We start from the raw sequence: 19,785 nt of genomic DNA, 5'->3' as shown, positions 1-19,785 counted from the left end.
GGCCGCACGGCTCCCGGCACCCCCCAGCGGTGGATCTGCCCGAGGCCACGCCCCGCTTGCGTCGGCAACAGAGAGGTCACGTGGCGGGGAGGCCGGATGGAGCCGCGCCTGCGCCGTGAGCTTCGGCTGTCGCGATCCCGGTGAGGGAAGTCGGCGGGCGGTGCCGCGGGGTGGTGATGGCGGCGGCCGCGGCCCGGGGAGGCGGTGGCGGCGGCTCCGGCGCGTCACGGGGTTTTTATTTCAACACGGTCCTATCGCTGGCCCGCTCCCTGGCCGTGCAGAGACCGGCATCCCTGGAGAAGGTAGCTCGGCGGCTGGGCGCGGGCTGACAGGGGGAGGGGCCTGGGGCGCGGGAGGCGGGGCGGGGGTCTGCGGGAGGCCGAGGGGGTCCCGGCTGCCGGGGGCGCGGGGTGCTCTTGAGGGAGGAGCCAGCGCGGCTAGGTGCCGAGGGCCGGGGAGCTGGCAGGCGGAGGTCTGGGGCCCTGTGGCGGGCGGGGCCGTGAGCTCGGGCGGGCTGAGCCGCGGAGCCGCCTGGTGACCGCCGGGCGGGGGCGGCGGCGAGGGGCACGGGCAGAGCCGAGGGCCGGGGTCGAGCCTGGGGTCGGCTCCCCACTCGCCCTGTCTTCTGTTTCTTGAGTCTGGGGCGTTGCCGTTCTCGGGGAAGGGGCGCTTTTCCGCGCTTTGCCCTCAGTGGTGAAGGGCGGGTGAAGTAGCGTATCTGAAAGCGGTTTCTGAGACGCACATTTGCTGCGCATTGTTTTTCTCTGAGACTAGAGGGGGCGTTAGACCGGCTGAGAGAGGGTGTTTGAAGAAAAGAATTCAGGCCCCGGGGGTTCCTTATCTTGGGAGAAAGGTGAAAGGCAGCCTCAAGAGTGCCTGGGACGGTGGGAAAAACGCAGCTTTTAGAGTCGGAACGTCCCTGCACCGTCACTGTATGTCGTCTTGGACGTTCCTGTAACCCTCAGAGCTTCTGTGTCCTTATCTGTGAAATGAAGTGGTTCTTGAGCATTAAATGAGTTCAGGCAGAAAGTGCCTGGCCCAGAGTTAGGTTCAGAGTAGGTGGACAGTAAAGGGCAGCTTTCCTCCCCTACCAGGGCGTGATGATGAGTGAGCACGAAGGGATGGGATTATTCTTCCCTACAGCTTCCTGGTGGATGGAAAGAACGTTGTCTGACAGCAGAAGAGCGCTTGGGAGTGGTTTTATGGCTCTGGTGAGGGAAGTGAAGCTAAAAGGCTGTTGCACACACCTTGGCAGAGTGACCTCGTCCTTCCTTGGCTTTGTAGGTTCTCAGACTTGCACAGTGAGCAGGTCTTGGGAGACTGATGCCAGCCTGACTTCTAGTTAAAGGAGGAGCACAATAGAATGGAAAGACTATGGGTTGTAGCCATAAGATCACCTGAATTTAAATCCTGTGTCATTCACTTACATTCGTGTGAGTCTGGGCAGGTCAGTTCACCAGTCTGATCCTCTGCTTTCCCCTGCAAAATACAAGGGCCATACTTGATACAAGTATTGCGAAGATTGACAGAATGACAGAATGAATAAAGGGAGGCAGGTGGGTGCCTAATGAACGATCACTGTTATTGCATGAGGCTGAGTGATGGACCACAGTGCTGCTTTATGGAATCAAATCCATGCCAGCTAGTCAGCACATTCTCTTCTTAGGAGGAGGACCAAAAGTTGTATCAGAAGTTTGCTTGCTGGACTTGGAGAAGAGGGTGCAGGGAATTGGATGATCTTAAAGAGGGTCCTGCGGCTCTAGGAGTGGCAGCACCCTTCCTCACTCAGTAACTGAAAAATGCACCTTCAGCTCAACTCGCCTTCTTCAGTCTTCTTCACTAGTCACAAGAACATTCTGTAACTGCAGCATAGTTTTGTATCTTATGGTAATGCTTGGGTAATCAAGATTACACAATGTTTTACAATGAATTAAAGCAGCTTTTAGGTTGGGCTCCCTAATACCATTCAGTTTCATCGGCTCATTTACAAACCATAGCAGGAAAGAGTTAACAGAGCCCGGGCTGCTGTTTTTTTAAAAATTAAAACTAGGCGGGCTTCCCTGGTGGCGCAGTGGTTGAGAGTCCGCCTGCTGATGCAGGGGACACAGGTCCGTGCCCCGGTCAGGGAAGATCCCACATGCCGCGGAGCAGCTAGGCCCGTGAGCCATGGCCGCTGAGGCTGCGCGTCTGGAGCCTGTGCTCCGCAACGGGAGAGGGCACAACAGTGACAGGCCCGCGTACCACAAAAGAAACAAAACAAAACAAAAAACTAGGTTATTATTGCCAGTGTCTTTCTTTCTTTTTTTAAAATTAATTAATTAATTGATTTATTAATTTATTTTTGGCTGCATAGGGTCTTCGTTGGTGTGTGCAGGCTTTCTCTGGTTGTGGCAAGCGGGGGCTACTCTTTGTTGCAGTGCACGGGCTTCTCATTGCGGTGGCTTCTCTTGTTGTGGAGCATGGGCTCTAGGCGCATGGGCTTCAGTAGTTCTGGCGTGTGGGCTCAGTAGTTGTGGTGCACGGGCTCAGTAGTTGTGGCGCACGGGCTCAGTAGTTGTGGTGCACGGGCTCTAGAGCACAGGCTCAGGAGTTGTGGCGCATGGGCTTAGTTGCTCCACGGCATATGGGATCTTCCTGGACCAGGGATCAAACCCATGTCCTCTGCATTGACAGGTGGATTCTTAACCACTGCGCCACCAAGGAAGTCCCCGGGGCTGCTGTCTTCAAAAGGGCTTGCTCGCGAGGTTGGCCCTTGGCTGGCATCGGGAACTTTGTGCTTGAACCGTTCCTTCCATTCTCTAACTGATCAGGATGGTTCACTGTGTCTGACTCTGTGTAAGCAGCATGGTTTATGGTGAGCACCTGCTGTCCTTCTGGGAATCTGGAATTTTGATGGTTGCTAGGCAGGCAGTGCCTAAATGACCAGCCCCCAGTAAAAATCTTGACACAGACATCACTCTCGTGTTACTGCATTGCTTGCTGCTGTAAGGGGTGTGTGCTTGGGGTGCACCCTCACAGGAGGGAGAGACAAGAGGAAGCCCTTGCACAGCTTTCTCCAGACTCTCTACCTGTGTCTGTTTCTCTGGCTTGGATCCTTTCACTGTAATGAAATTTATCTGCAAGGACGACTATATATGTGTGTGTGGTCCTGAGGACCCAAAACTACTTCTTTCTCAAGAGGAGGTTTCTGTAGGTGGCTGATTGCATCGGAAATATGTGAATTCCTCTTGTCCTCATCTACGATTTTGAGACTTGATTATACTTGGGATCACTGTTACTATTTAGTCCTGTACTGTATGTCTGCTTGCTGCGCTCCCCTACTTTAAAACAGTTGATGAGAAGCCCTTAGCATTCCTAAGGGAAAGATTCTTGAGGTTCTTAAGAGTAAAAGAGTTTCTGAGTACCCACCTGGGAAAAGAAAGCTGGGGACTTAAGCAGGGAGATGAGTGTTGAAACCCCCCACCCATTTCTTTGTTTTCATTTCTCTTTCTCCTCCTTTTTTCCAGAGAAGACAGAGGACTGAGTGGGGCCTGATGCAGATAGGGTTGACCCAAGGAAGGCTGTTTTCTGAACTAGACCTGACACCTCAGCTCAGACATGGGAGCTCAGGCAGCCTGACATGCTTTCAGTGGCACTGGGACTCATTAGTGACACAACTTACCCTATCTTTGTCCCTCGGCATGCCACAGTGGGTTTGACTTACTCCATTCACCCACCCTAACCCCAGGCCGTGAAGCCAAGCCTATCACTACTGAGTGCATTTTATTTGTCCTTAATTCCTTAATTTTTCTCTTTCATCCAGAAAACATTTATTGAGCACCTATTGTTAATTGGTATGCATTAGGCCAGGTAAATAAGAAACTCCTAATTTGATTGCTTAGGTGACCAGCAACAAGTCAGTTTTGCTGCAAGTCCCCCATGTGCTCTTGTGCCCCATGTCTGGTGACCAGATTCCTGCTGTGTTCAGGTAGCCAGACCCAAGGGCCCTGGGCATCTATTCTAGGATCCTTATCTGAGCTTTGACCTCTTCCTGTTAGGCTGCCTCTAAGACTGGAGTCCCAGCCCTGAGGCCCACCCCTGGGATTGCAGCCCACCTCTGAGGACACCCTCCGTGAGGCCCACTCAGGCCTCAGCCCTCTCCCTCTGGGGGAAAGAGAGGAGAAAAATTGAGAAGAGAGTCCTGCCTACACTGAATCCATCTCTGATTTCCATCTGCCTGCCCATCTTTTGCTCTACTTTCCTGGATCTTGCCTGTCTTGAGAATGTTGCTGAGCCGCCCCTGCCGAGCCTCCTCCTGGCTCTGCCTGGTCATACTCCTCTGTACCCTGGAAGTCAGGGGACCTGTTCCTGCCTCTTCTCACCTGGCCTGTGCCGTACTAACGGACCCTGAGCCCAGGATGTGGAGAGTTCTAGGCAGAGCTGCAAAGCAGGCAGCATTCTGTGCCCTCCTGCTCCTCTTCCCACCCTCAGGAGGCTTTGATCAGACTCCTTCCCCATTTCTGAAAATACTCTCTCTTATTCAAGTTAGGGTGCCAGAACCTTGAGGTGTTTAGCTAACTATTGACCTGATGTTTAAAGGGCACTGTGGCGTTAGGGACAGGCTGGACCCTCCCTGGTGGACAGGTGTGCTTCAGGAGACGCGCTGGGTAACTCTTATAAGTAACTGGAGGAATATGTGGCCAGGTGCTTAGGACAGTGAGCTTTCTGGAGTTCATGTTTATCCAGTCTGTCCTTTAGAGTGGTCTGCTGTGGAGTGAAAATCCTGGTATTGGCATTTTTTCAGCATCACGAAGCTGAAAATTTCCCATCCTGCTCCCATTCCTTTGTGAGGCCATGTTAAAAAACAAAACAAAACAAAACGAAAACACGGAGAGGAGAGAGAATAAGCTTCGGCAGAGGATATTCATGTTGCTAGAACCAGTGTTATTAAATCAACTCTAAAATATTTTAGGAAGAAATTGGAAGAAGAAAAATATCTTACCTGTAATCAAGCCACATTAACTGTATTAGTTTTCTGGGGCTGCTGTAACAAAGGGCCACCGTGGCTTAAACAACAGAAATGAATTTTCGCACAATTCTGAGGCTGGAAGGGCTTGATGAAGGTGTCAGCAGGGCAGGTTTCTCTACAAGCCTCTCTCTTTGGCATCTAGATGGCCGTCTTCTCCCCGTGTCTTCACATGGTCTCCCTCTGTGTCTGTGTCCTAATCTCCTCTTCTTGGAAGGACACCAGTCAGATTGGTAGGACTGGCCCTCCCTCATCACCTGATTTTAACTTAATTACCTCTTTCATGACCCTATGTCCAAATACAGTCACATTCTGAGGTACCTAGGCATTAGGACTTCAATATATGAATTTGTTGGAGGACACGATTCAGCCCATGACATTAACCCATCAGCACTGTCATTTCTTAAAGCTCTTTTTTAGTTTTTAACCATATATAGCTATGTTCACTTTATTGCTTTTTGCAAAAGTAGCCCATATTTATTACTTTGATAGTGGCATGTCATTTTTTGCGTTGACAGACCATACTTAAGCATTTCTCTGTTTAGACTTTCTGGTTTTTCCATGTAAAACAGCATGTTTGTACGCTTAGCATGTTGTCTTCTTCTGAATTACATCCTTGTGTTAAGTCATTGATGGGTCTTGATGTTTACCGCCCACCTGTTTCCAGAGGATTGTACTTAGTTGTGATAGCATCAGCAAGACACCTTGTGCATGTTTATAGCTTCACAAGGTTGGATTTTGCTGTATTTTTTCCTGGCAACTCAGTCAGCCTAAAAGGGTACCTTACTCTTTTGAGCCCAAGATAATGATATTGACCGTGGTTGGCTATTTATATCGTGAATTAAGCAAACAAACAGCTCCCAAGGCAGAATTGCTAGGATCGTGTGATGTTGCCGTGTTTTTGTTTTCCGTTATGTGGAAACTTGAATGTTCTGTGTTCTCTTCATGCTTGCAATCCTGCTGCTTGAGCACTGACTCCTGGCTGTGACCACTCTGGGTTTGCTAGGTGTGCACACAATCCTGACCCTCAACTAACTTACAAATTAGTAGCAGCAGTATTAGGTGCAGGGCTGGCCGGTGTCTGTCCAGAAAGGAGCTGGTGGTGAACTGTGTAGCTTTTCAATAAAAATACCCTGGGAGGATATTTAGCTGTTTTGTACTTTGCTGGGGTGGGAGTGGGAGGTGCAGATAATTTCTAATTTGGGCCCCAAACCTTTTCTCCATGGCTCTTAATAGGTTTGTGAAGAATGTAATAGAAGGTAGAAAAGTGAAAAGTGCTCCGAGAAAGCAAAAGTATTGGGAGGTTACCCTCAGTTGAGATTTTAAATAGGGATGGCTTAGAAGCCATGAGGATGGGCATTTGCAAGTACTAAGCGCATTGGCGAGGGAGGGTCATTTCAGATGGAGAGAACAGAGGGCACAGCACAGAGGAGAATGAGAAACAGCAGGTGATAGTGTTTGGCGGAACAGGATGTGTTTAAAGAGAAGAGTGGAGATGAGGCTGGAGAAGAAAGCAGGTGACCTTGTTTATGTTCCTAGACTCAGAGTCTGCATCTAATTGATGAGACAAGGAAGATCCCGTGGATGTTTCAGGGCCTGAGGCTGGTGTGCGTTAGGAAACTGATTATAGCTGTGTTGTTTGTTTCAGTGCCCTAGGGAGAATCAGGAGTGGTGTGTCATTAGCCATCTGCTCCCCCAGAGGGCAGAGATGTTCTATTTCTGACTCCTCACTGTGGATTCTTTTTTTCTGTCAGTGTTTGCAGTTTGCATCCAGTGAAAATGTGGTTGCCTCCAGTCCCTTCCACCAGCAGCTGTTCCCATCATGGATTTTAGTTGCTGAAATGTTTCTGTGTACTTATTTTCCTGGTTTCTTATTTATATATTTTTGTATTTGCTTCTCTCATGAAAAAAGCTTGGCCTTTTGTGAACATTGCCAAGCCAGCCAGAGCCCTACTTTCATTTGTGTGAAAACCTGATGCGTAAATACAGGTTTGAGGCAAAACCCCTCAGGTCTCCCTTGCATTTATTCGTTGAGTCTGAGAGGCTCTGTCTTTGCTGTGGAAGCCATTCTCTTCTGAATGTTTCTGTTTAGAGCTGGTCTGGAAGCCGGGATTCAGGACAGCCAAGGGTACACCATTATGAAAGCAAAAGATGGTGACCTCATCCACCCATTCATTCATGCACTAAGTCTTTGAGTGCCTGCTGATTGCCAGGCACTGTGCTGGGCCCTGGATGGGCGCCTTGGAGGGACAAATAAATAGACATGATCTTGCTGTCATGGCGTTTACCATGGAGGGAGACAAACAGCCTTAAACAAAGAACTACAAGTAAATATGATTTAAAATGGTAACAAGTGCCATGAAGCAAAAGTAAATGGTATAAATGGTATAGTAATTTTTTTTCGGGGATCGACTTTACTTGGGCTTCTCACAGTGGTTAGAGCCACTCCGTCTTCAGAACAATCACAGCACAGGAAATGCGTCACTGAGGCTGCCCAGAAAAGTCTGACCAGCTGAATCTTATTGCTTAAAATACACATATTCACAATAACTGATAAAGGGTGATGTGCCTCACACAGGAATGTGTATTTGCAAATCTTCCAAATGTAGCACCAAACCCTCGACCAACCCCTTTCTTCTAGTTCACCTGGAACATCAGACTCCCTCACATCTTTCTGGCTCCCTCACAAGTCCTTCAGCTCCCTACTTCCATCTTTCGTCATGCAGGGCAGCCTCATGTAGCAGGGGCCAGACTGTGAGGCTGGACTCGAGCCCAGCTCCACCCACTGTGTTTTCTTCTTCTCGTGCCTTTCGGGTTGGATGCTGCAGTGAACCCAGCATTAAACACATGGACCAGTTCCCTACTCTGACTGGAGAAGGAATCCTGAGCGCCAGAATCCATCCCTTCAACCAGTTAACTCAAGCAGGATTCATTGTGGTAAAACTTGATCTTGAGACACTTCAGTGAGTTGTTTGGGATAAAAACAAAAAACAAAACAAAAAAAGGTGGCAGGAAAAGCATCTGAGAGCTGCTGGCACACTCCTGCCCACTCTCGCCACACACCAGCCACGCGCTGGACCTCAGCAGAGGGAGGTAAGCCCTACAGCACTGTGGTGGCCACCAAACCCTCCTGGCAATTCTGGGCAGGGCTGACGTCTGGGCCACAGCCAGTCCGAGCTTGACACTGAAGATCTAGTCCAGCTTCTGTCTGAGGTTCCACCTTGGCCTTCTGTCCCAAGCGGTTGTGGACACCCCCGGGAGCTGACGCCGAGGGCCAGGAGCAGCTGAGGGAGGCAGACAGGCTCAGAGCACGTTTCCGTTTACAGGGAGCAGAACACAGGCCTCTGAGGGTCCATGGAGCAATGTGCAAATTTCAGTGATGGGTAGAGTAAAACCTCTACTTGGAGCACAGCATCTGTGGCAAACGTGGGGACTGCCGCCGACAGTGCTGCTGAGTACACCCAAGTGCACAGCCATTTGCTCAGTAAACAGTAAATGTGTAAAATAAATTACCTTGAGAGGGCTGCGCCTGCTCCAAACGTGGGTAATGTGAGCAGTGTCGCTGCTGTTCAAAGTGTATTCACAGGAAAGCAGGGCTGGGGGCTCACACACAACAGACAGACACACACAGGTTATCCAGGAAGTCACTGTATACGGACTGCACTTTGTTCAACATAGATTTTGGTTTTGTGGACTCCAAACTCAGACACCCATTCATCTCACAGCCTTGGATTTGTCTATTTTGTGTGCATGTGTGTGTGTGTGTGTGTGTGTGTATATATATATACATATATACACATACACATATATATGTGTGTATTCATATATATACTTTCCTTTCTTACCATAATATCAATGCCTAGTCTGAATGTCATCGTTCAAGAGTGGGGGAAGAACCAAACTCTTCATATGAACAGGGCTGGACGGGGAATGTTAGTTTCGGCAGTTTGCTTTTTCCATTCAGATTATTCCTGTCAGAGCTCAACTGGTTTTTGAAGCCAGACTACAGTGATAAGGATCCTGTGGTCCTTCAGGATGGCTGCCTTCACCCTCCTACCTGGGCCACTTAGACACTTGACATAGGCTACAAAAATTAGTTATCCCATTCAAGGAGGGGCGGAGCAGGGAAAGGGCAAGAAAACCACAGATAACCAAGGCATTTTTTCCAAATGGTCAGTTTGAAAAAACAAACATAAATAAAACAACTTATTCAGAATCAAGAGAAAATACTGTGTGAGTCAGGCTGCGGGACTGCCCTTTCTCAGGACCCACAGCCTCCTCATTTGTTCGTAGAGAACAGTGAGACGTGAAGGCCGGCAGATGTGTGCTTGGGGTGGGGGAGGGTACTGATCACCTGTGGGCACAGATCAAAGGGCAGAGATGCAGAAAGCTACACCTCTATCTGCTGCCACAGCACAGGGCCTCCTGCTCACCCACAGAAGTTCCAAAGATAGCCCCCACTCAAGCCTGCACACAAAACATCTCCTTCTGGCTCAACTGTAGCCAGGACTTTTTGAAGGCCAAGTTGGAAAAAAGCCACAAATTTTCCTTTTCCAAAACAGAATTCTTGCCTGCCCATTGGTCAAGTTCTTATTTTCAGCTCGCTTTTTTTTTTTTTTTGTTAAAGAGAAAAACCAAAGAGAAGGCAGGTGTAATATTCCACACTTGAATCAATCCGCAGCCAGCCAGAACCTGCTGGGAAGGGACCCCTCCAGGATGCATCGTGCCACCTCCATCTCGTCACCTGGAATTTGAGAGCACAAGCCCTTTACCAACCCACCATGCAACCGCCGGTCAGCTCTCATCCACCCACAGGAGGATCCCAGTTACCGCTCCGGAGACACTGGCAGCAAGGGGCAACAATCCCCGGATCTCTGGGGGCTTCACCCAGGGCTGAGACCTGCCACCTCTCTTGGACTGAGATGCGGCAAGGTTCTCGTAAACTCACACCAGAACATGAATCCACTCCATCACCAAGAGTCACCTCAGGGCACAGTCTCATCCCCTCCTTGGGGGCTTCTGAAACACACATATCTCTGACCCAAGCAGGTAGTGAGACCTGATGTAAAGGGGGACAGGGTGGGGTATGAGGAATGAGTCACAGGACAACTTCTTGGCCCTCCATGACACTGTTTCTATGGGGGGCGAGGCACCCACACCCCAAACTACCTGGAGATGCAGGAAAATGCAGGAGCAGAGGGGGAAAAAAAAAAACAAGGAACACAGTCACTTAATGCTTCTCTCATGGTTCTCCGCTACCCTGGTTGCGTCGCCAAGTTCTCGGGTGCAGCCAGGGCCTGCTCTAGCTGGGGGAGCTGCTGCTCTTTGATGGTGTTCAGCAGCAGGCAGTCAGGCAGCCGCGGCGGGTGGGGGTGCCCAGCTGGGCCTGCTCCTCCGAGGGCTGGCAGAGCCCTTCCTCCTCGTCGCCAGGGGGCAGCACGTGGCAGCTGTGGCAGAAGTCTAGGGGCATGGCCAGAGCATCGTCGATGAGCACATTGAACTCTTTGAGGTCGTCATCGTGGTGGCCCCAGTTGCACACACACACCTCGATGCCTGAGTCACCTGTGAAGCCATGATGTCTGCCGGGTGTCTTGTCTTTGCTGTCAGGGAGGGCGCTGCCCTGCTCGGGGCTATACTCTTTCAGCAGCTCCTCCTTACATTCGGAATCTTTGTCCAGGAAGGTCCCAAGGTCCACCTCCCCCAGGCCGGCCACAGAGCCGCTGGACTCCATCCCAGGGGCTTTGGTGGCTGCTGGGTCTGCTGGCATGTTGGAGGACTCAGGGTCAGCGATGCTCGTGGGTCACGTGCTGCTTCTGCTGGGCCTGACAAGGGGCTGCTCTGAGCCTCCTGGGAGCCCCTGGTGGGATTGGCGCCTGGGGAGCTGCCGCCTGTAGGGCCACACTGCTGCCCACAATTACTCAGCACTGCCATTTTATTTCAGGTTTTTACCAAACTATTTACTACCTCCTTATGAGGAAGTGGTGAACCGACCTCCAACTCCTCCCCCACCATACAGTGCCTTCCAGCTCCAGCAGCAGCAGGTCAGGATGAATGATGGTCCACACGAGCCAGAACCACCAGAGTTCATAGTAGTAGTTGCAGCACTGAGACTGTTAACAGCAGCGTCCTGTGTCACAGATGTAGCTAGCTTTGATTGTTAGTACCCACGCAGTTTTCTTTATCCTGCGGGGGTTCAGCCCTGGCTGGCAGGGGGCTGGGCAGCGCCTGGAGGAGCAGGTGCGCCATGCCACCCAGGAACCTTCTCCTCTCCATCCCCCTCCCGCTCCTCCACCACCAGCTGCCACCTCCTTCCTCCTCCGCCCTCTCCTTCTCTTCCCTCTAAATGGTATAATTGATTTACAGTGCACACCTGAAACATTGTAAATCAATTATACTTCAATTTAAAAAGTAAATGATGTTGGTGAATTTTATCTCAATTTAATAAAAAGGTAAATGGTATAAGGAGAGATAAAATGGGCTCCCAGTTTATAGGGGGACCAGGGAAGACTTTATTTTTTTATTTTTAAAAAATATTTACTTATTTATTTATTTTTGGCTGCATCGGGTCTTAGTTGTGGCACATGGGCTCTTCATTGCAGCACACTGACTTCTCTATCTCTAGTTGTGGCGTGCAGGTTTTCTCTAGTTGAGGCGCTCGGGCTTAGTTGCCCCTCAGCATGTGGGATCTTAGTTCGCCAACCAGGGATTGAACGCGTGTCCCCTGCACTGGAAGGCGGATTCTTTACCACTGGACCACCAGAGAAGTCCCTTAAGGAAGATTTTAAACAGAACTGAAGGAGGTAGCTGATGAAGTGTGTACAAAGGAATTCTCCTAGCAGAGGATACAGCTTGTGCAAAGGGCGAGACGTAGGAACATTTTTGACTCATTTGATGACGTTAGAGTAGGCTATAGTGGTTATAGCTTGGGGGTGGGGGTGGGGTGGGCAGGACGTGAGCACCCAGGACAGGTAGTGGAAATGATGGTTGACTTTATCTTAAGAGCAGTTTAACAGTTTAATAGCCTGTAGGGGATTGGTGAAGAATTTAAAATACTAATAATAAGTAAAATAAAATGTCACGATTAGCCTGTAGATGGGAATATTTGAGACCAGTTTAAATAGATTTGTGAAAATTACATTTAGTATGAATATTAAATATTGTGGGTTTTTTTGTTTGTTTTTTTTTTGGCGGTACGCAGGCCTCTCACTGTTGTGGCCTCTCCTGTTGTGGAGCACAGGCTCTGGACGCACAGGCTCAATGGCCATGGCTCATGGGCCTAGCTGCTCTGCAGCATGTGGGATCTTCCCAGACCGGGGCACGAACCCGTGTCCCCTGCATTAGCAGGCGGACTCTCAACCACTGCGCCACCAGGGAAGCCCTAAATATTGTTGTTTTAGATGTCTTTTCTCACTTAGGAAAATTGTCTGTTAGATCTTTTGGGGGGACTTATAATTATATAACTATGGGATCATAGGATATTGGACCTTTTTTCTTTTCTGTTGATAATATAAGCCTTTAAAGATATAAATTTCCCTCTAAGTGCTGCTTTAACAGCATTCCACAAATTTTAATATGTTGTGTTTTCTTTTTCTTTATGTTCAAAATATTTTCTAATTTCCCATAGGATTTCTTCTTTGACTCAGAGGTATTTAGAAGTATGTTGTTTAATTTCCAAAATATTGGGGAGTTTTATAGATGTTTTTCTGATATTGATTTCTAGGTTAATTCTGTTGCAGTCAGAAAACATACTTTGTTTGATTTCAGTTCTTTTAAATTTATTGACTTGCTTTAAGAATCAGCATAAGTAAGATATATCTTGGTGAATTTTCCAATTGTACAAGAAAAGAATGTGTATTCTGCTTTTGTTGGGTGGAGTCTCCTATAAATATCTGTAAGGTCAGGTAGGTTTTTTAAGTCTTCAGTATCTTTACTGATTTTCTGTTTGTTCTATTGATTACTGAGAGAGGATTGTTGAGGTCTCCAACCATGATTGTGGATCTGTCGATTTCTCCTTTGAGTTTTGTTAGTTTTTGCTTCATGTATTTTGAAACTTGATTCTTGGGCTCATACACATTTATGATTGTTATATCCTTGTCATCAGTTGACCTCTTTATAATCATGAATAGTAATATTCCTTGTTCTGAAATCTACTTTGTTATTAATACAGCCACTCCAGCTTTCTTGTTAGTGGTGTTTGCATAGTATATCTTTTTCCATCCTTTTGCTTTTAGCTTCTGCCTTTACATTTAAAGTGATTTTCCTGTTGACAGCATGTAGCATGCTTTTCCAGTCTGAAAATCTCTTCCTTGTAGTTGGAGTTTTTAGACCATTTACATTTAATGTAATTATTAATATGGTTGTTAAATCTACCATCTTGATATTTGTTTTCTGTCTGTCTCATCTGGTTTTTGTTCTCTTTTTCTTTTCTTACTTTCCTTTGGATTAATTCAGCATTTTTTGGTATTCCATTTTATCTCCACTTTTTTTGTTTGTTTGTTTTGTTTTTGTTTTTTGCGGTATGCGGGCCTCTCACTATTGTGACCTCTCCCGTTGCGGAGTGCAGGCTCAGCGGCCATGGCTCGCGGGCCCAGCTGCTCCGCAGCATGTGGGATCTTCCCGGACCGGGGCACAGACCCATGTCCCCTGCATCGGCAGGCGGACTCTCATCCACTGCGCCACCAGGGAAGCCCTATCTCCACTTTTGGATTATTAGCTATAGATCTCCCTTTTTAAGTGGTTGTTCTAGGATTGAAATATGCATCTCTTTAATTTATCATAGTCTACCTTCAAATAACATTATACCACTTCACTTATAGTGTAATAACCTTATAATTGTAATTCGATCTGACCCCATTTTTTTGCGATTGCTGTCATAGATTTTTACTTCTATGTTATAAACTCCACAATACATTATTATAATTTATTTAAATAATTATAAAATATGAAAAATATGCATATTCATATATACAGTATTTTCAGTTCTCTTCATTTCTTTATGTAGATTGATGTTTACACTTTATTTTTTTTTTTTGGTGGGGGGGACACCATGAGGCATGTGGGATCTTATTTACCCGGCCAGGGATTGAAGCCACACCCCCTGCAGTGGAAGTGTGAAGTCTTAACTACTGGACCACCTGGGAAGTCCCCCTTACTTTATTAGTTTTAACATTTCTTATAGTACAGGTCTGCAAGTGTGATTAATTCTCTCAGCTTTGTCCTATTTGAAAAAGTTTTTTTTCCAGCTTCATTTCTGCTGACTATAGAATTCTAGGGTGGCAGCTGTTTTTATTTTAGTACTGGTCTATATATCTGTCCTTACCCTAGCACACTGTCTTGATTACTGTCACTTTGTAGTAAGTTTTGAAATTGGGACGAGTGAGTCCCCAAACTTTGCTCTTCCTTTTCAAGATAACCTTGTCTGTTGTGGGTCTCTTGAATTTCCCTGTGAATTTTAGGATCAGCTTATCAATTTCTGCAAAGAAGTCACCTGGGGTTATAATAGGGATTGTGTTGAATCTGTAGGTCAATTCGGAGTATAATTGCCATCTTAATATTAATTCTTATCATCCACGATCATGGGATATCTTTCCATTTATTTAGGTCTTTACTTTCAGTGAGGTTTTGTAGTTTCTAGAATGTAAGTTTTGCACTTCCTTTGTTAAATTTATGCCTAAGTATTTTGTTCTTTTGATGTATTGTAAATGGAATTAATTCATGACATAAAAGTCACCATGGAATAATTTCTTAATATCATCTTCAGTCTGTTCATTGGTACTGTATAGAAATGCTGTTGATTTTTCCCGCATTTCCTTTATTGTGGTAAAATACACATAATTTAAAATTTGCCATCTTAATCACTTTTAAGTGTACAGATCAGTGATATTAAATACATTCATAGGGACTTCCCTGGTGGCGCAGTGGTTAAGAATCCACCTGCCAGTGCAGGGGACACGGGTTCGATCCCTGCTCTGGGAAGATCCCACATGCCATGGAGCAACTAAGCCCCTGTGCCACAACTACTGAGCCTGTGTGCCACAACTACTGAAGCTCGCATGCCTAGAGCCCATGCTCACAATAAGAGAAGCCACTGCAATGAGAAGCCCGCGCATCACAATGAAGAGTAGCCCCTGCTCACCGCAACTAGAGAAAGCCCACGCACAGCAACAAAGACTCAACGCAGCCATAAATAAATAAATTTATTTTAAAATAAATAAATACATTCATAGTGTTTTACTGCAATCACCATCCATCTCTAGAACTCTTTTCATCTTGTAAAACTGAAAGTCTGATTATAGTTGATTTTTCTATATTGATCTTGTATCCTGCAACTTTGCTGAACTTATTTATTAGGTCTAATTTTTTTTATTGGATTCTTTAGATCAGCGGTCCCCAACTTTTTGGCATCAGGAGCCAGTTTCTTGGAAGACAACTTTTCCACAGACTGGTGTGGGGGAAGGGTATGGTTTCCGGATGATTCAAGTGTATTGTTTATTGTGCATTTTATTTCTATTATTATTACATTGTAATATATAGTGAAATAATTATACAACTCACCATAATGCAGAATCAGTGGGAGCCCTGAGCTTGTTTTCACTTGCCACTCACTGATAGGGTCTTGATATGAATCTGCGAGCAATTGATTTATTATGGTCTCTGTGCAGTCAAACCTCTCTGCTAATGATAATCTGTATTTGCAGCCGCTCCCCAGCACTAGCATCTCCGCCTCAGCTCCACCTCAGATCATCAGGCATTAGATTCTCATAAGGAGCATGCAAGCTAGATCCCTCGCATGTGCAGATCACAGTGGGGTTTGCGCTCCTATGAGAATCTAATGCCGCCACTGATCTGATAGGAGGCGGTGCTCAGGTGGTAATGCAAGTGATGGGGAGCGGCTGTGAATACAGATGAAGCTTCGCTTGCTCCCCTGCCACTCACCTGCTGCTGTGCCACCCAGTTCTGAACTGGCCATGGACTGGTACTGGTCCATGGCCTGGGGATGGGTTACCTCTCCTTTAGCTCATGTCATCTGCAAATAGAGATAGTTTTTCTTTTTTCTTTCCAATCTGGATGGCTTTTATTTCATTCTCTTGTCTAATTGCCCTGACCAGACCCTCCAGCACAACACTGGGTAGAAGTGTTGAGAGTGAACATCCTTATCTTGTTCCTGATCTTGGGCGGGTATGCTTTCCATCTTTTACTATGTAAAATGTTGGCTGTGGGTTTTTCATAGATAATCTTTATCAGGTTGAGGAAGTTCCTAGTTGAGTGTTTGCTTTTTTCTTTTTTTGGCCTGGGAGCATACAGGATCTTAGTTCCCCAACCGAGGATCGAACCCGTGCCCCCTGCCATGGAAGTGTGGAGTCTTAACCACTGGACCACCAGGGAAGTCCCTGTTGAGTGTTTTTATCATGAAGGGTGTTGAATTTTTTCACATGCTTTTTCTCCATCTATTGCAGAGCTGGTTTTTAAACTTTGTTAGGGCAGGTCTGAAATAGCTTTTGCGACAGGGGTAGTTTAGCCCCACTGCTGAGGTGTGGCCCTTCGAGTTCTCCACTGAATGCTTTGCGGGTTTTTCGCTCTGGCTGGGAGTAACTGAGACTCCTCTCAGCTCTGTGGGAACCCAGGAACCATTCATCTCACAGTTCCTTGGTTGTTTTTTGCCCAACATTGTGGAGTATTACCCTATCCTGGTCTGTCTTAGTATATTCATCAAAGACTCAGGGGAACTCTTGCAGATTTGTGGAGCTTTTTTTCTGTTGAGCTCTCTCTTCTCCAGAATTCCCAGCTGCTTTTAGACTTCCAGTACTCCCATTTCTGTCTCCTCAGCTTAGTGAGACCAGCATGATCTGCTTGGGATGCCCTTCCCTGTTTTGTGGTCCAGGATACATCTTCTGGCAGAAAATCAGGGCAGCTGTAGGGCTCACCTTGTTTCCTCTCCCCTAAGCTTTTCAGTCCTGTGCTGCTTTTCCAGTGTACGAAACCAGTGGTTTCATGTATTTGTCCATTTTTCTGTTGTTTTTTGGCAGGAAGGTAAATCCAGATCCTGCTGTTCTCTCATGGCTGCAGGTGGAAGTTCTTGGCTCACCGGATTTTATTGCTAGAGCAGACATTGCAAAAATCTATCTGTTCATCCTTTTATACCTGGGAAAGCTGAGGCTTGAGGGTCATGATTTGTCAGTTTGCCAAAATTGGCATAGTTTTAAGACATAAGCATCATGTCACAATCACCTTTGTCTATCATGCTCGCTCTGAGTCACTTAGAAAATGTTGACTTATGTTCACTGTTCTCTAAGGGGGCAGGGCGTAGGAGAATGAGAATTAAAAAACAGATTTAACAACAACAAAATACCACTAATACTTAAAGCATAATCTTCAGTTCTCAGGGACTTTTGTTTCTCCAGGAAGAGTATTCCCAGAGGTTTCAGATAACAAAAGTTGCATACTTAAAAGTTTAATTGGCCAGCTTGTAACGCTATTATTGTAGCTTTATTTTGACCTACATACCTGACCTACACCCACTCTCATGTTGAGTTCTCATCTGTGGTATTCTGCCCACTCATCCAGACTTGTGAGGGCATCTTATTTTCTCTAACTTGGTTCGGCATTTCCTTACTTTGGCAGTAGATTCACCTCAAGGCATCTCTCTTAACAAGCCTTGGGTTAAAGTACTGTCAGGTCTTCTCAAAGTCTAAGGAAGTTACCTCTGTTGCCTCCTGTGGTCTGTTCCTTACTGGCCTCCTCAGAGTGGCGTGCAGAGCCAACCCCTCTGGATCCTTTTCATAAATGGGAGCAACCCCAGCCATCTCTTTCAGATTTTGAGCTTAGTGACCTTTTATAATGACAGGCTCTTCCCCCCCCCACCCCAAAGAAACCAAATTACTTGTTAATTTGTTGTAAACTTCTGAAGAAAATTATTCAATGTTATTTTTTCATTTTTTTCTTCATTATAGCGTTGAAGCTTTATTCTGCATTAGAACTTTGACCTCTCTGTGCCTCACTTTTGTAAGCCGTAGAATGGGGATAGTTAATGGGGCTGTGGTGGGCACATGACCAGGGGGACACAGTCCCGTCTGCAGGGGACGGAAGGTAAGTACACAGGGGCTCCAAGGTAAGACATGAGAAGGGCAGGCATCCCAGCCCAGGGTTCTTGGTGGGCTCCTGAGAGGTGTGAGGGGATAGACCTGATGTCCAGAGCAGCTTGACAAGCAGGAGGGGGGGGGGCTGCGTCTTAGAACGATGGGAGGATTTTGTGGGGAGACGAGGCAGGTTGAGAAATGTTGCAGACAGTGGAGACCCTGGAAGCGGCCTGGCAGAGGTCCAGGCTGGGTGTCGGTATGTGGGAGGACCTCCCTTGCCAGGCTGCACATGTGCATGGAGTTTGTATCGGAGTTGGGGGCCAGTGGGGGTGCATGAGCGGGGGGACAGAAGTCAGAGGGTCTAGGGAAGTGCCTGCTGCCTGAGATCATACTTAACCCGTCAGGGCCAAGTTGCCCAACCTGTGAAGCAGGATGGCACACGATCTCCTGAAAGTGGACGCTTGGCAGCCGAGGCCGCGCCCTCCCCCGGCCTCTGCCTGGGACCCTGCCTGTGATTGGGGGTCGTCAGTGGGCCTCGGGCCTGGGGCCGAGTGTCCTCTCGGTGTGGGGGTTGGGCCTGTGTGTGCTGCGTGTTTCCTTAGAGAAATTTTACCAAGGAAAGCTCAATGTCACAATCCAGTATTTCCGTGATTTTTTTGCTAATGAAGTAATTTAATCAATTTGGTTTTCGTTTACACAGAGCTGTGGAGCATTTTCAAGGCTGCTTTGTGAGATTGAGCTTGACGTGCCTGGGCCTCCTGTCCCAGATAGCACCGGCCTGGGTCCCCACCCAGCCATCCCTCTCTCTGCAGCCATGTGCCTGCGTCAGGGCCAGATAGCTGCATCGCCTGCTTTTTAAAAACCTTCCTACGTAGATTGAGACTCTTGGGGAAATTATAGTTAAGTAGCAGTTGTTTTGCTGATGTTAAGATGTTAGAATTAAAGAAGTTGTAGTAGGACTGTTGTATGTAGAAAACATCTTCTTCGTTTAGTTGACCTAGATTTTCTTCCGGTTTTATGTTACTTCTTTGTTCTTGGATTACCCAGATTCTATCCATTGAAATATTATACACTCTTCTCTTATTTTCTGAGCTCTAAGAGTATAAGTATTATTGTCCTTTTAGAAATAAGATTTGCATTAGTGGCAAAATTGTTCCTACTATTTAAAAATTTTTTTTCTGATTCTGCAGTTAACAGTATTCCTTACAGAAAATACAGAAAAGAGTAAAGAAGGAAATAAATATTGCCTGTAACCTGATTAATTTTTATATCTTTCTTGATAGGCAGTCCAGGTTTTGAGTTTTGTTTACAATTCTGTGACCAACTGTATAAGTTTCCTATTGCTGTTGTAACAAATGCCACAACCTTAGTGGCTTAGAACAGTGCAAATTTATTGTTTTATAGTTGTTTAGAAGTCTCACTGGGCTAAAATCAAATAAGAGGACTTGTCAGCACCATTTGTCACACTTAGTTCATGCTAACTACCTGGTAACTGGAGTGATGGACTGTGTTAGTTGATTGGCTTTATCCTCCCACCTTTATGACAGGAGGTGGTTTTGCAACTTGGAGTCTGAAGCCCATGGAAGTTAGGCTCCTGTCCTCCCCAGAGATGGGGAGATGGGCGTTGTCTCCCTCGATGTGTACATTCCAAAGAGATGGCTCCCCAGGTCCTCGAGAAAGACATTCCTAAGTCATAAAGCTCGC

General features: G+C 46.8%; 1 protein-coding gene and 1 pseudogene across 6 annotated transcripts in view; one reads left to right on the top strand and one right to left on the bottom strand.

Annotated features, from left to right (window-relative positions):
* Positions 1-119: 119 nt before the first annotated feature.
* Positions 120-19,785, top strand: part of PI4KA (phosphatidylinositol 4-kinase alpha) — a 94,974-nt gene continuing 75,308 nt past the window's right edge. For all 5 annotated transcript variants that reach the window (XM_082667279.1, XM_082667278.1, XM_082667277.1 and 2 more), the window contains exon 1: positions 120-302. In XM_082667279.1, coding sequence (XP_082523405.1) covers positions 177-302 — 126 coding nt within the window. In that variant the 5' untranslated portion in view covers positions 120-176. The remainder of the gene's footprint in view (positions 303-19,785) is intronic.
* Positions 10,261-10,936, bottom strand: LOC309830969 (WW domain binding protein 1-like; annotated as a pseudogene). Its single transcript has one exon. The product of its transcript is annotated as a WW domain binding protein 1-like (transcript).

This window comes from Grampus griseus, assembly GCF_964374135.1.
Source record: "Grampus griseus genome assembly, chromosome: 12".
Taxonomy (NCBI): domain Eukaryota; kingdom Metazoa; phylum Chordata; class Mammalia; order Artiodactyla; family Delphinidae; genus Grampus; species Grampus griseus.
The sequence above is the reverse complement of the archived record's forward strand: the minus strand, read 5'-3'. Positions and strand labels throughout refer to the sequence as shown.